At 41.1% G+C, this 17,309-nt stretch overlaps 1 protein-coding gene across 3 annotated transcripts in view; it reads left to right on the plus strand.

Annotated features, from left to right (window-relative positions):
- The window catches only part of LOC136436233 (glutamate receptor 2-like), a 49,967-nt gene extending 36,958 nt beyond the window's left edge, over positions 1-13,009 (plus strand). For 2 of the 3 annotated variants that reach the window (XM_066430032.1, XM_066430033.1), the window contains 13 exons: positions 269-322; positions 563-724; positions 4,916-5,074; positions 5,569-5,682; positions 6,115-6,210; positions 6,595-6,825; positions 7,305-7,672; positions 8,067-8,265; positions 8,532-8,779; positions 9,824-9,938; positions 10,400-10,534; positions 11,531-11,659; positions 12,507-13,009. In XM_066430032.1, coding sequence (XP_066286129.1) covers positions 269-322; positions 563-724; positions 4,916-5,074; positions 5,569-5,682; positions 6,115-6,210; positions 6,595-6,825; positions 7,305-7,672; positions 8,067-8,265; positions 8,532-8,779; positions 9,824-9,938; positions 10,400-10,534; positions 11,531-11,659; positions 12,507-12,590 — 2,094 coding nt within the window. In that variant the 3' untranslated portion in view covers positions 12,591-13,009. The remainder of the gene's footprint in view (positions 1-268; positions 323-562; positions 725-4,915; positions 5,075-5,568; positions 5,683-6,114; positions 6,211-6,594; positions 6,826-7,304; positions 7,673-8,066; positions 8,266-8,531; positions 8,780-9,823; positions 9,939-10,399; positions 10,535-11,530; positions 11,660-12,506) is intronic. The other variant, XM_066430034.1, reaches the window with a different exon arrangement.
- Positions 13,010-17,309: the final 4,300 nt, after the last annotated feature.

Consider the following 17,309-nt stretch of genomic DNA (forward strand, 5'->3'; position numbering starts at 1 on the left):
CGACGTTTCGCTGACCATCCTTTGGGAATGCATCTCATTATGTATAAGCAGCAAAACCTGTGCTGCGTTACTTTGTGAACCAGTCAGAATTGCCTTGAAGAAGGTGACAGATGGTCACCGAAACGTCGGTGGAAGAAATCTCTTGGTTGTGTAAAAAGAGTCTTTTTATTGAGTAGAATCCTTTCCGTTACACATTACGTAAGATTGTCGTCTCAAACATGGTGACCGTTACAATAGCTCTAACGGTTATCTTCGTGCTTATTTTCAGATCACGTTACTGCAGATGTTGACGTCACCATGGCATTACGTCATAATGAATCCGGTATGTCTTATATGGCTTACTTTAGCTGATTTTTTTCCATGTCGTTGATATGAAACTCTAATTCACAAAACAGCCATGTGTGGCCCCTCTAGAGTTTAGATATATTGATCAAAACATTTCCTTTTTTCCTGGAATGATAACAGGTACATGTATTAACTAAGTACATAGTTCTACTGTTAACTAGAATTGTATGACTTATCAAAAGCTGACGATGAGTCAATCATCCCCGTTCCGTCATAGGACTTCTCCATAATGGACCGCTCAGTTCTGTCCTACGGACAAGCAAATATCACCAGCTTCCAACTCATCGACCAGACCAACGACACCGCGAGGGACGTCCTGGCGAGTTGGAAGGATCTGGACCCCAACACGTATCCAGGCGCAGGCAAGGCCATGATGGGAGTAAGTCTCTTTTCATGATACGTTGATGAAGGTTATACATCCAGGTAGTAAGATACGCCAAAAATAGTTACTCAAGCAACTGGATAAAATTTTGAACCAGTCAGACGTTTCAGATTCGTTTCTGACGAAAGACAGCGGATGCTGTCTGAAACGTCTGACTGCAATTTTATCCAGTTGCTTGAGTAACTATTTTTGGCGTATCTTTTCATGATACAAGCATTACTTATTACCTTGCACTGTATTATGCATACCATATTAGGTGCGAATGAATCAGATAGCAAGAGGACATAAATCCTTTTTTTTCGGAGACGGTAAGTATTTCCCCAGAGCTCAGAAACTATCAGCTCTGAAGTATAAAGAATAAATGATGACGATGATATCTCGCGGCAAAAAGAATCTGTCTCTGTATTGCCGCTGGCAAATGCAATGAAACTCATCACATCATATCAGGACGGAAGTTACAAATATATCATGACGTATTTGGGGCAATGTCCGCATTGAAAAGTTAACGTAACTCCCCAAGGACATCTATAAAGTTATCCTTTAAATGGTAGCGGTATCAAGTAGGATAACCGTTAATGTACATGTGTGCTGCCGAGCCTGGCCTCATGTATCAAGGGAGGCTGTGATTCTGTTTAGTTTATATTGTGTTTGTCATTGTTGACTTCCCATGACGCCCTTTTAAAAATGATAGCTACACAAAACTGTGCGTTTCTGTCTTGCTTTGGAACTACAGGTTCCTGGACAAGGTAGTATCGTTTTCCCAGAATCTTGTGCATGGTGTATGGGCTTATCAGCATCGAAAGGATATTTGTTTCCTTCATGAACTGAAGACGGTTGATGGAGTTTGAACATTTGGAACGTCACTTGGTCTAATGCTACCTTAAATGCATACGCAAGATCGACCAGAGGAGAGTGTAATTTTCGAACAGACCACATCTTTATGAATACAAAAACAACAAAATTCGTAGAATTATTCACAGATAAACAAATAAATGAACCATTCATAATCCAGGAGTGGTGACCCTTCATGAAGACCCGTGGGGTGTGATGCATGATGGGAATCACCCCTTAAGTATTGGTTCCTATTTGATAATTGTTCCAGATCAATTTTTGGGTCAGCGCTAAGAAGAATTAAGTTGCTAAGGGTGGAAATTGATGAACCAGTTCTAAAACATAGGACCCTGTGACTGCAGTCCAAACGAGTTAGATTCTATATGATTTTTGGAAAGAATTGCTTATAACATCAAATATACATTAGCAGCATAATCTCCATGTCTGTGATATGTTCGGGGTCACTAGTCCTGTTTTTATAATCAATCCTCGCTTTGGGAATCTATTTCCAATAAAAACCCCATCTTGGAATGGATACTCTATATTAGCCTTGTACGGGAGGCAGTGGGTGTGCATGGAATCTGTCAAAAGTGTACGTGGCAAATATGACACCAGAAGCTCCTATTGGCTTGTAATTCCACCATGCTGCATGCTTTTATGTCTAGAGTTTCGTCCTTTGTCCATACTGATAAAGACAAAGGACTATGTAATATACAGTGGTCATACTGTTAGGTATTTTACTTCCTTCATGATGTTTACAGATATAAAAGAATGCTCTACCTCTTCCACTAGATCTAGATGATGCCCCCATTCCACTAGGCGATGATCGCGCTGCGCTCTCGCTGCGACATAAGTGGAATTTGTGTAATCCTTGACTTTATAATTGGAATATCATGCAAAATGTAAAAGTATGACTGAAGAGACAACAAAACATGAGTAAAAAAGATTTGTTTTTTTATCTAGAACATTCGTTGTTTTTTTATCTAGAACATTCCTCTGTCAAATCGTTCAGTCGCAGCGAGGTTGCCGCCCTTGTGGAATGGGACCCTAAATGAAATGGGGACCTACTTCCTTCTGGGTACCAGTTAAGTTGTTCAATAGCAAATGTTTTTAACCTCTGCCACTCGGGTACGATCTTCTGCTTCTCGAAACGAGTTTTATCGGTGATGTAACAGAAATCCATATGGCCTACTTTCCCGCTTAATTATTTTCATGAACATCGATTGCAAATACCACCTGTGTTTCATCTCGTCATTCCCCCTACTGTTTGTTTCAGAACGTAATAACTGTTATTGTGCATGATATAGCACCACGTTACCGTCAGTGACAGCGCTGCGTGAGAACGAAAATGCGTTACGAACAGCGTTACGCACAATCTGTTATCAACGATTGAATAAACAAATCACGTGGTTAGCAACGTTTGTATCTATTCCAAAGATGTTATAAACTATACAAATGGGTCCCAGTCACTGAGGAAAGATAGTAGTGCATCTGAAAAGTTTGACTGTTTACAAAATCTATCCAGTAGCTTGAGTAACTTCTGTATCTTGCTCAAACTTTCTCAGTGTGATCTGCAAGCAAAATCGTGTTTCGACTAGCTGAAGTTTCTTTCACGATTCCATTTCCAATCAGTGAGTGAGCGGATCGTATTCCCCGCAGCACAGCTAACACCTGTACATCAGCAGCGTGAAGCTGAAGCTAATATCCCCCCTGTGAAGTCCCGGGCGACACAAAAGTGCCAGCTCTGCCTGACGGGAGATCCGCTCAGTCTGCAGATGAGCAGCATGTCGTGACATCCAGTAATTGAATGTACTTCAACAGCGCAGTCCAATTGATAAGACAGCATTTGTCGGTCACACCTAATTAGCCACAGACCTTACAGCACACTTGGAGACCTGGAGCCTGATTGAAGTATTCTCAACTTTCAGGCAGGTTCATGTCTTATAAGGGTGCCATGTACACGCAAAATATGTACAAGCGTTGTATACATATACCTTTAAACACAATTTTCATTGAAGTATTCTCAACTTTCAGATAGGTTCTGCTCATTTTGGCTCCTATTTGGTGATCATAACTTACCATGTACACACAAAAGATGCACAAGAGTAAATATACCTTTAAACAAGTGGTGTCTTGCAAATCGACGTTATTTTGACGATGAGCAATGCTCAGTACACTTTTTTTCCCAATTAACAGTTGTCATGGTCCTATACCTGGTGTATTACTTCCACAATGCCGAACTCAACTTTCAACGGCAAGGAGACAATCTCAGGATGTGAGATGTCTGAGACTAAGAGCACTGCGTGGTGAACCTATGTGATCTCGACAGCATCAAAATAAGGATCCTTTAGTAGATGATGGCTGTTTTGATAGTCATATTTCAAACTGAAACAACCTCAGAACATATTGTATTATCATCATCATCATTACGAACAGTATCGAGTGAACTTGATTTCACTTGTATTTCACGCACGATGTGTTTGAACTTACATGTCATGTAACATCTTAATGTCGTACGTCTATAAAGTTCATTAGTGACCACGTTAACGTTATTACCCAGCCTACACGTAAACCAGGGACTTACAGAACCCGCCTAGAACTATTCTGATTGATTTTTTACGTGATTGCAGTGCATAGTAAGCCTTACACTTTCAAACTTTTCTCAACTTTCGATGAACCATAAAAGAAGGGTCACACCCCATCGATGTTTCCCTGTCGATTTTAGAGCTCTCATGGGACGACAAAAGCGGTTACTCGAGGACTACTCTGGTAATAAGGCAAATGCATCAATCCATCTTTGTTCTCACTGATGCATTTCTTAGCTAGTGTGCCGTATAAGGGTTAGGTACACTGCAATAAGCGGCAAATGGGTCTGATCCCCTGATGGCAATTTTACCGTGATTGTAGATGGATATTGATCATGACCAGTGAGATATATTACCGGAAATCACTTTAAGTGGTTTTTCGTGAAGTGTAGTATGTAAACATGTAAAGAGCTAACGGTGTGATCTTTCTTTTGTCTGTGGGTAACCGTAACCGTTGTCATGTCACCCTGTTCAGTGAAATACATGCGTTCTTTGTTTGCTGTTAAACATGTCATTCTACATTAACTGGTAAACTTGACAAACTGTGTAGACAAGTAGTGCTTTGTCATTGTCTTATGAGAATGAAAATGCCTATTTTTAGTACATTGGAAATGAATGAACTGGCAACTGGTGCGATATGTGTTGAGTCAATAGTTAACCTAGAATCCTTCAACACAAAGGAATATATGTAGAAGGAGGTAGGCGGGTAGTGTATTGTTAGCCTGGGCGTGGTTCTTTTTAACTTAACGCATATTTCCGTGTCCTTCTGCAGTACAAAGCAGCTCTGGCCTTCGACGCAGTTCGTGTTATTTCCAACGCCTTTTGGAAGATGAAAGAGTCGGGCAAGGACATAAGTCTAAAATCGTCACCCACGTGCGATAGCCTCAGACCATCAAACTATGGGGATCAGATCAGGAAATTTCTATCAAAGGTAAAGTACCTCCAGACTACCACCGCTCTTGTTTGTTAAAGGAAAATTAGATTTTGAAAGTCTCTTTATTTAGTCATTTCTATAGATGATTAGTTCAAACATCACTATCACAATGTAAAGCAACGTCTATCATTAAAAAATACGACGTCGTTGTGATGTGAGAACTCACTGAAAATCGTCGCCGGGGTTTTTGTAGGCTCGCGAAACTAAGGCAATCATTTTACGGCACGTTTTTGCGCGGTTTTAAAATGCTCAAAGTATGAAGTTATTCCGCAAATGTGCTGAACAGTGTTAGTAAATGTCACTACCATAAAGATTTCAGAATTTTTTCTCTCCATATTTTGGGCCCTAATATTGCTTTAATTGCCTTTAATGACAAGTTTATGAGATGCTGTCTGCAAGGGTTAGTTCGGATACAATCTTTACAAATATGTAAATGTAAGATGTTTTCTTGGCTTTTTAAGATGTGAGTGTGACTTGCATGATATTCACAGGTAAACATAAGAAGTGGCCTGACGGGGAACATACAGTTTGACGACTTTGGTCGGCGGATAAACTACGCCATTCAAGTCATGGAACTACGGAGACCAAGGGGTTATCTTACTAAGGTATGCCATTACGGTCCAGTTGTATTTTTTCTCTGATGATGATAGATTAAACGACTCGTCTAGCGCCGGTACTCCAGATATCATAATTGTTTGCTTGTACATTTCCAGCGTCACGAAAAAAAAATAACATTGATTCACAAAATTTTGATATGAAGTATGTGAATGTTTCTCTATCATAACTGTGCTGAGGAAATTTTTTTGAAATCTTGTCATCGTGAAAATCGAGACGAGGATACTTTTATGATGATGTTATTGCGGGTGGTTCAAAGGAGCCAGGTGGGTCAGGGAGAGAGTTCAAACGGCAACTAAACCGCATAGTGCGAAATATATGTCTGGAGTACCATCTTGAATATCAACCACTGTGATATTGAGTGAAATATATTGAGTGAAGTGTAAAGATCTAAGTTTATCAAATTTGGATTAACTCCATAGGTGGCCGAGTGGAGAAAGATAACCTTGAGCGACATCGACCGCCCTCCAGTTAAGGAAAACCGGAGTGAGGGACTCGTCAGAGTCACATCAATATTAGTAAGTCATCTCAGAAATATCTTTTTATAAAACAGCTAATGAATTGGTTTGTGGTCCATAATTAGAAAATGGATGTCTATAAAAAATGTTGCTGTGGCGTCAAATGTCCGAATGGCAAGGCTAGCGCAGCAGGCACGAAATGGAGAGGGTACAGGTTAGATTCCTGGCATTCGTGCTTAAACGTCGTGTCCTGGAAAAGGCTAATTTACATGAATTTCCTCACTTCACCCAGTTGTAAATGGGTGAAGGAAATGGATGGGCTACGCCTTATAATACCGTACCCAAGACGGTGAATTAACGACCTACTGATCATTCGGTCTAACAGAAAAATGACTAACGTTACCTTTTTGTTTCTAAATTTACACATGGCTTGGTGTTTCGCAGGAGGCTCCGTTTCTGATGGTAAAGAGTGCTGAAGATTTAGAAAAGGAAAAATGTGATCCTGAAAAGAACGCCAACAACTGTAAGTACGAGGGGTACTGTGTCGACATGCTGAAGAAGGTGGCGACACTTGTGGGCTTCAACTATACAATACGTGAGGTAGCAGACGGCAAGTACGGAGCAGTAGATGGGAACGGCACGTGGAACGGCATGGTCGGTGAGCTGATTTCCAGGGTAAGGACACCAAGTTCACAAAATTGTCCGAATTTTATGACGTAGAAGGCACCTCATCTACGTCTGTCACTTGTAGATTTGTCCAGGTTTAGAATAAGATACCTGATTTCCTGCATGTCTGTATGACTTTGTTTACATACTCCAATAAGTTGAAGGCTGGGGCGTAGTATTACGCCATCTTGTGCATACATTGTTTTGTAAAAGCTCTATAGTAAGGCCGAGTTTGAAAATGAATCCTTAAAGATATTACACAGCTGGAAGATAACATGACTGTCAAGCACTGCATGTAAAATGGTTTACCCTATGAAGGAAACCTTGTTAACAACACACCGATGCTTGCAGCGAAAATGTCCGAAAACACCACCTCGTTGGCAGCCGTCAGTCTCGTCTGCTGTGGCTGCATGTACAGTCCAATCTTGGAAAGGCAGACTCGTTTACAGTTTCGGCACCACTGAACACTTTTCTGCATCTCGTTACAGAAAGCTGACCTGGCCGTGGCTCCTCTCACCATCAACATGGCGCGAGAGGAAGTCATCGAATTTTCCAAGCCCTACATGAGTGTTGGCATCAGCATCATGATCAAGAAGCCACAGAAATCCAAGCCCGGGGTCTTTTCCTTCTTAGACCCTCTGGCGTATGAAATTTGGATGTGCATTTTGTTTGCCTACATAGGAGTTAGTGTAGTTCTTTTCCTCGTGAGTAGATTCAGTCCATATGAATGGCATACTGCAGACTCTGCTGGGGGTGCATCCATAGAGGAGGAGCAGATCAATGATTTCGGCATCTGGAACAGCCTGTGGTTCTCACTGGGCGCTTTCATGCAGCAAGGATGCGACATTTCGCCCAGGTTGGTAGAACAGTTCATCTCTTCATGAAAGGTGATCATTGATAAGCTTTGCATGTGTTACTGAAGTAATTAGCCTAGTTTTACTTTGGCCTGAAGAAACTCATACTTCTGTTAATGATTGCATGTGTCGGTAATACCTCTTTGACATTATCAGGACCTTTGGTACTTGTAATGACCAGCTTTATTCATTGGGAATCACAAAAAAATATGTGCTTTTATCCTCACTGCAATATGTTTCCCTTTGTTTCTGACGCAGGGATGCAGACCACATCTACATTGCAACACAATTTTTATGTCGTTTTGCTTTGTTTAGAGCACTTTTGATCTATAATGATCACATTGACTGATTTCAAACTATCATTTCTGTCTGTTTTTTTTGCTTTTGTTTCATTAGATCAGTCTCCGGAAGGATGGTGGGCGGCGCCTGGTGGTTCTTCACCCTGATCATCATCTCCTCCTACACCGCCAACCTGGCTGCGTTCCTCACGGTGGAGCGGATGGTCACCCCCATCGAGTCTGCAGATGACCTCGCCAAACAGACTGAAATCGCGTACGGAACCGTCACATCCGGTTCAACCGAAGCCTTCTTTAAAGTGAGTGTTATTCTGTTACTTGTGCATCAGAGTAAACGAGAGAACTGGCCACGAAGTTCATGTGCATTTTTGTTTATGTATCTATTATTAGGGGAATTAGCTTGTATGTTGTGGTCGATTTGTGCCTGCCATCATGTTGCATACGGAATTCTTTGTTAACCTGGCAGCTAGTCTCTGGGCCAAAGTATATGCATGCTAGCTGTTAACTATACTTACACTTTTTAGGATATCCTAGCGTTAAAGCAATGGCGTTTTCTGTCCTTCAGTCGGCGACAATTCCGGTGTACATGAAAATGTGGACCTACATGAGTAACGCAAACCCCAGTCCAATGGTGAGTTCCAACGGTGACGGGATCGCTAAGGTTCGCAGTTCGAAGGGAAAGTACGCTTTCCTGTTGGAATCGGCACAGAATGAGTACATCGAACAGCGCAAACCCTGTGACACCATGAAAGCTGGATCTAACCTGGATTCGAAAGGGTATGGCATCGGCATGCCAAAGAACTCATCAAGAAGGTAAACGCCTTTGCAGACCTGGGGTACTTCGAATTCATTAGTAAGGACGTTATTTGATCTGCAAATGATGTGGACAAGTGAGAATTCTACGATGTTGCTTCATAATGAAGTCAGATCTAGCACTGTCTTTGTCTATCTTTTTCACCGATATGGACGACAATCCTTAAGCAACAGTCCTTAAAGTACATATTTGAAAACCTCTAGGCACTGCAATCTAATGAATGACATTCCAATTTATGAATTAGCATATTAGTGATAGAGATCAAAGTTTTTTTTACATCAGTTTATATTTTTAGCATTCCCCTCTCACATTGATGCCATGGACTACCCATTTACTCAACCCATCCATTCATTCGTCTATTCATTCATTCGTATGTGCATTCATTCATGTATCTGTCCATCTGTTAATCCATCCAACCATCATCCCACCCATCCGTTCGTCCGCCCGTCCGTCTGTCCATTCGTTCGTTCATCTGTCATTCATCCATCCATCCATTCATCCATCCGTCTGTCCATCTACCCGTCAGTTCATCCTCAGTCTCAGCCACGTGATCATCCATTCTCCCAATCAGCCACGCAAGCAAGGACTATCTGGGTAAAATCTAAGAGATCAGAGTTTTTGTGGGATGTTTATCTATTTTTAGTACAGAATTGTTAGATTTAGCTCGCATCTGTTAGCTCTTCTCCGCCGTCTATTCCCCTACAGCTATCTGTGACCAAGGACATGTTAATGTCCGGTCGATAGAAGGCGAGGTCGTGTTTTATCAGACGAGATAAAGGTTATTTTCACTGGCCTAACTGGTCATTTCTGTCACCGGTAGTCTATATATCCACGCCATGTTCACAGACATCAAGATATCACAACGATGGTGGATATTGGATTGCACATTGGATTGTCCGCAGTAAATTGTTGTCAACCGAAATTGACATTAAAAGCATGATCAATTCCCGAAACACATTAATAGCACAATCCCTATGTCCAACTGAAACGTTAAAGTTCAGCAGTATATGTAGGGGAGTCATTCCAATGTTTTATTCATCCAGGCAAGCCATCACCCTTGCTGTTCTCGAACTGAGGGAAGAGGGCGTCTTGCAGTCACTGGAGACCAAATGGTGGTATGATAAGGGAGAGTGTGGACCCAGTGAGAGCAGTAACAAAGTTAGTGTCAACATGTATCAGAAAAAAACACATACTGTACATATGCGTATGCGAGACGTAACATTACGTGTGTTTGAAAGTGCAGATCATGTGAGCCATCTTAAAACATGAATCATCGTTGAGCTCATCTATTGCTAATTGCAGCTCAATCACTAGCCATAGATGAATAAGATTAGCACAACGTTTGAGATGTCTATAGTTGTTTTGTTTATAGTACAAGTAGCACTGAGAATGAATACTGCATGGTGATTCTAACGTCGATGTCCTAATCTAACACAGTCGAGACTTTGATTTTCAGCAGTTAGTGACGAAGATTGGTGGAACGCAAGACAAAATGTATTTCGATGTGAAAAGTGATGTTGCAATGTATTCTACTTTGTCGAGAATCTCCTTTCTTGCAACTTAATCTAGTCTCTTCCACTTACTTAGCATAATGATATTGTTGTTGCTGTCTCATATAGGGAGAGACCAATGCTCTCAGCCTCAGCAACGTGGCTGGTGTTTTCTACATTCTGGTGGGAGGTCTGGGGCTGGCCATGATGGCGGCCCTGTTGGAGTTCTGCTACAAGTCCAAAGTAGAAGCCAAGAAAACAAAGGTTGCGCCTTTTATTACAACATGTCTGTGTACGCTACAGCTGTTCCAGAAATAACACATGGGAATCGAACCCGAATCCCAAGACAACTTTTATTTGAAGATATTTACTTGTGAAATTGTGTAGAGAATTGATCTTTACATATTTATATATCAGTGTTGATAATCACAAATGATTCACTATTCGAAGACCAAGTTTTCTTTAAATTTTCTTGACCTTGTCTAATTATTCAAGGACAGCAATTTCATAACAGCCCGTCATTTGCTCGTGTATTGTCAATGATATTATAGTTATACTGAGTGTAAAGAATATTTTGTTGCGCAATGATGGAAACTATCTTAACAATGACATGAAATTCACTGTTCCATGTAGTATACAATAGTCTCATGTGTCTTTCGTCTCTGTTTTTCATGTGTGAATGTTGTGTTGTATTTTCGTCAATCTGTCCCAATGTCGCATTGAAATGACATGCAAGTAAACTGTAGTGATGCTGAACTGTGTTGCTGTTTGATACTTGTCTCTAAGATTCGTCATGAATACCGTCTTTATCTCCAATTCTTGTTCTTTCACTCAAACACATTTGCATTTGCGTAGCGACCCACTTACAGAAAGAACACTTCCGTAAAACATGTCTGGAAACCGGTTACCATGTCAATACTGCTCTCACGTCGACCAGAAACGACTACAATTAGCGAAGACCTATCGATTTAGATTGTCGCCCCTAATAACATTATTAGCCTTGCACGGAATAATTCCTTGTAAATGGCAATTCAGGCTCATTATATCTGACCCAGTTCTTTTAGATCTATTATATTGGTGGAATTGCGAGTAGTGTCTCATTACCGAACGCTAGTTAAATAGAACAATTAGGCCATTGTAGTGAACGGAATGTCAATGCGGCTGTAATGATGAAAGTTTGTTTATGGTTACTCATCACATCTGTGGTTTTTGCGTGTGCACTGTATGTTGTTGTTGTTTCTGTTTTCTGCACGCACACAGACGTCTTTCTCTGCCGCCATGAAGGTCAAAGCTCGGATGTCCATAAAAGGAGAGAACGGCCGAGTCCCGTCGCCGACCGACCCGTTCCCGAAGTCCATGTCATCGGTGCCGATCACCAGACCGAGCGGAGTAAGTCTCTATGAAATGACCTATACATAACTCGGGAGAAAACGTTGGAATATGACGTACCTTGGGTTTTTTTATATGCGGGAGGATGATCATAAATTTAGTGAACCAAACTTGGCAAGAGGAGGCTGGAACTGACTGTTACGTTGTCTGAAAATGACATGGACGTGAGAAGTTTTATAGAACCTCATATGATACAGTTACAGAAACACAAGCGGAACTGTGATGCAATACAATACAATACAATACAATATGAGGTATTGGAAATGAAGATTACATTTTGTATACGTGTTTGTGAATCGGTGGTCATTCTATGTCACTCATTTCGATATAAATTTCGACCGCTGTTTTGAGTAATAAATTGGTGCGAAGTAACCAAAATTCATTGTGATATCACACGTGTTACAAATGCAGCTTTCAATCTTATTTTTCATAGCATAGCATTCAGCACAGCACAAATTTGTTGCAGTTTTTGTTTCCACGGAAATGAAATTCCTATCGTGCAATGGGAAGCCTAGCTTTGTGTTAGCTAGCTGCTTTTTCTTTCCTCGTGTGGTTCGTTTTTTCTGAGTTTCAATTAGATCATTTGAAATATACTCTCATTTAGATGAAATAGTGAATAGTGTTATGTTTCCATGGCCCACCTACACAGTGACGTGACGTGAAACGTAATTCACATGGTAGTTTGAGATTTGATTTACTTACGCCACAATGCTGCCATGTCCTGTGTACTCGTTGGAGACGTTGTTCCGTAGAGCATAGAGGAATTACACATATTTAGATTTCACAGGAATTCCGGACCATTCACAGTCACCGTGGTTGCTGAGAAATACTTGTCTATATTTCTTAGATGCCGATGGTAAATACTATGGATACTATGGATACATTGGAGAGCTTCGAGCTGTATAAGACTAACTCACAAACACAAGTGTAGTGGGGCCAAAGGAGGGCATTTCGTACGGTTCTGTGCACAAACGGGGAGCGCCGGACGGAACGAGGGTTGGATTGACATGGACATGGTGGCGTTCATAAGGACATGGGTTTGGAGGAGCTGCAATATCTACAGACTGAGGACCTTTAGATTCCATATCACATAGTTCTGAAGTCATGTTCATCCTGATGTTTTTGTCATACCCACAAAGTTAATCATCAACGTCAAGAAAGAAACAAAAGATACTCATATAATCACCACTGTCGAGAGTGGCCGTAGAAGTTGTGTTGGTGTCTACGCTTTCCAGCTTTGACTAGACGAGACTCTGTTTAACGTTCACGCATTTGTACACTTTGAACCATCGTCATTTTTCAACATCTATTTTAATAAATGGAATATTTCTGTAGAGTGTTTTACACAAATGCACCTTGCGTTGTCCTTGTGTGCCTGTATTCTGTTCATGGATAGGGTATAGCTCATACGACGACAGCAAGAAAGCGACATGCGGAATAAGTATTTGGCAAAGAAGTTTGCTGCAGGCGTTCTGTCGGAACCCATTGCCTAACATGACGTACTACACTGCCACGGTTTACTTTACGCACGCACTCAGACAGACCTTGAATAGTGTGAAGGCAAACAGTATATATCACCCTGCAGGTAGGAAAATGGTTTCTGTCACATTCATAGCGCAAGGAAAGCCAAAAGTCATACATCTCAAAAATGTGAATATAAAAACGAAACCACTTCATATAACCAACAATATTGCGAACTTCTACATTTAAATCAATGGCATCACCGACTTATCTTGTATCAGTTTTAACATTATCTTGTCGGTCGGACCATATTCTACACGGCGTTGGCAGGATGCCCCATGACGGTGAAGCAGACCTTTAGTCTGGAGTTCATACATCGAAAAGACATTTATTACGTCAAGAGATGAGATTACGTCCCCGGTTTCAACAACCGCCTGTGGAAATGGCCTGCCGATGAAAGCACGGAGGGATGTTTGCAGTGCCTATAACAGTATATCATAGCGTTCATTTGCGGCTAGGAAATGCAGTTTCTCACCATCAGGTAAGAAGCTGGGAACCCTGAAGTTATTAGTTGATGATGTAAGTGAGTTAACCGAGTTCACTTTTCTCTGAATCGTGATATGTACATAGTATTCATGAATAGAATTATATAAGATCTTGATGTACTTTAAAGATTGCGGGCTTTTCATGCCTGTCTATATTTCAGCGCCGTTAAAACGGTACTCCTGGCCCTAAATGTTGCTCGACATCTATGATTGCAGCATTTCGTCAATGAAACCCATATTCCTTTAATTCTTTTCAGATCACCATTCCCGAGTGCACATAACACGTAAACTTGTAACGACAATTTCGTCTCAAAATATTCACGTGTTAAGATTACAAAACGCATCGTAAAGTGCGATTTCACATTGGAACACAGTATCGTGCCTTACACATAAAAAGTGATCAGTTTTCATTAAAGTTTAACAACTTTTTTCCGTGCACAAACCCCTTTGGCACAAACGGCGGATGTGCACTCCAGTATTAAATCTCGTCACATTCTCTGCATGATAAAACCTGCCCCGGGACCAGCTCCTGTCTCCCCGTGATGGAACCGTGCCGACTCGCCCCGTTTATGACCTCCTGCGGGCAGGCTTCCCGCTCCACCCCTGATAGTCTGATTGATGAAGAGATACAGGAACAGACGACACACAGACGTGTGGAGCAGGTTCAGATTCAGTTTATGACTATCATTTTCTGTTTCAACTTATTCGGGACAGAAGCATGCTGTTGATTTTGGTTTTACTCAGAGAAGCTCGTTTTATGAATAACATAGCATAATAGCTTTATTGCGAATTCATGCCCTGAGGCTAATTGCAAGAATACAAGGAAATGAGATAATGCTGATAATAAGGTATAGTACACAGTAATGAAATAAACACAAAGTAAAATGAAAGTCGTCAACTAGCGCTACTTCTAATCTAAACAGTTGTTATTGTTATTAGGTTTGATTTCTTTTTTTGTTTGTTTCTCATAACCGGTAAACCGCCTTAAAGGAACCAAAACCTTGCCCTGGGGAAGTCGTAAAGGGAGTGCTCCTACTGTGAGCTGCCCAGCAGGTTGAGGGCTGGATTAATCCCCCATAACCACATAAATTCATAAAAGGATTAGATGTCTGCCAGCCTGGGACAATAGCAGGGACAGATTACCATAATAACTGTCAGAGAATTCAAACTTTTTTCTGTACTGGTTTTTCTATGAACAGTATCAAACCATGCAGAATGGCCCAGATATCTATCAAAAAGTCACATAATCCAAGGAAGTTTCAATCAGATAAGATCCCTTGGATAATCAAGACAATGCTATCTACAACTTTCAGTTTGGGGGAAGCCAACCTTGTTCAAATCGACCCTGTCAACGTTGTGTTAGAGTGTCTAAATGGATATAAATTTCCAATGTCTTCCCAACATTAGCCTAGGTTGTGTGTCTAGAAATATGACTTGGGATTTTTTGCGTCTTCTTGTTGTTGTAACCAGCATAGAATAGGGCTCTGTAGAACAGTACATATAACTGCTAGCCAATGTCTCAAACTAAATTGCAAGCCAGTGTTGTCATTACTTTATTTCTTGGCTAACTGTCCTTCAAGCTAACTTCTTTACGTGTAGCCATACTTCAAATTCTTATATGTTATCTATAGAATTCAAACATGACTTGAAGAGTAACTTGTACATGGTAAACTTTCTCAGCCAGGCCTCCACTGATGTGCACTGTACGGCTGCCAGGCGCATACTGAAGGCTATAGTTTACATTATACCGTATTTATATAGTTTTACTGGGGTCTTTAAGGCATAGCGCACCAATTTTGTACAGCAAGTACAAGGTGTGTAAGACTGGACTGTAAGGTTTGATCCACTTACACCGGGATGGGCCTTTACTCTTTTCGATGAGTGTATTGGGTTGTTCAACGTGCTCAAAGTGTGGCTCTCCTCAAACACGGGCCTCTGGCTTTACGCCCCATTCCAGAGGACGTCCATAGCCGGCAATGGAAGTGCCTTTCTCGAGAGCACAACATTGTAACCTGCAAGGGATTCCAACCCAGAACCTTTGGATTCAGGTCAACATATCCCAAACCACCAGGCCACCTTGCTACCTAACATCTAGATAAATCAAAATCACATCAGAATTTATTGCACAACAGATGTTACAGGTACAACTGTATGGCAAGATCGTAGGTTGTACAAAATATCAAGACATATAATTATGTCTTTGCCTATTAACAATGCTACTGAATTCTACAAAACTGAAGACTAAACACTACGGTAAGAGTAATACAGTATACGTATATAGAACATGTATTACATGATACACATGGAACTAACTTAACATCAATTGTTTGCGTCAGAGATGATTTCTTTTTTGGAAAAGAGCTAGATATGCATTGGCCTATGAATACGAGTTTTTTTCCGACTGCCCAGACATTCATGTATGGTTTCAACAGAACGAAAAACCCGTGAATGATTATATTACCTAAAAAGTGAACCTGTGAACGTTAGAGGCACCATGGTCACGCTGATTAATTTCTTCCCCCTACGACTCAAGAACACCACCCGAACCCAGACACTGCAGTGGTACTTATATCATAAATAATATCTATTGACATTGAGCACCATCCCGAAATGAAAGATAAGCACATCTAACGAACGTGATTGACATAAAGGTGAACGATATCCACACACACGGCTGTATGGCTTCTTCTATTTCTATTAGAAATAGGTGGTTAAACCACGAAAACGTAATCACAGCAGGTCAATGATAAGCCTTATTATGGAGGATTGCGGGGGCGGAACAGAATCGACACCAACCACATCTAAAGTAAAGTTGATGCCTTTTACATTACTCAAGGCTCCCGTGGAGTCGTTTGCCCGTTCTTGTGAATCCGCTCCATTCGCAGTGAGCCTGTAAACCTCTCGGCAACAGCACAGGGATGGGTGGTGTGATTTATGCATTAGGTCAGGGCCAACCCTTAATAAAGGACAGTGTTTGATAATTGTTTCGATCCACTCGCTGCGTTATTCACTCAAACTGCGTTCAATTTGCGGCCATTCTCCACGGGTTTACAGATGGATAACCGCTGCATAGTACGAGGAACATCGGTTGCGCCAAGCTCTATTCTCCAGTCGTTGCCAGAAGTGATGCAAAATTGCTCTCATTGATTGATCATAACGTTATTATATCGCGTGAAACGCTCTAATCTAGAAACTACCATCACTGTTGCTGGAAAAATAATAGGGAGCCTGTTTCCCAAGAAAAGATAGCCAATATTTTGTCATTGTAAGTTGCCCACTGTCTCCCAAAGATATGTTATAATATTGAGACAAGAACAACATAATGAACTTTTGTTTTACCTCACATCTGAGATAGTGATATGGTTTGAATTGGGCATGAGTACCCTGATCGTAGTTGCAGTGATGTATATATAATGATCCGCAAGACTGATATTGCAGGTTTCCTTGATTCCCTATCGTATGCCCCACCAGTGTACACCATGAGTGCTACTGCTACCTAGCCTGATCTCCCTCTTGTCTTAGAGAGGGGCCAATCAATAAGGCAATGTGCTTTGAATAACGACGACTGAAAATAAATCTCCGTTTAAGTCGACCAGGATTTCCGTGGAGATCTACTAGTTACGGGGGGCATTAATAATGGAAAC

The sequence above is a fragment of the Branchiostoma lanceolatum genome, chromosome 6 (genome assembly GCF_035083965.1).
Source record: "Branchiostoma lanceolatum isolate klBraLanc5 chromosome 6, klBraLanc5.hap2, whole genome shotgun sequence".
Lineage (NCBI taxonomy): Eukaryota > Metazoa > Chordata > Leptocardii > Amphioxiformes > Branchiostomatidae > Branchiostoma > Branchiostoma lanceolatum.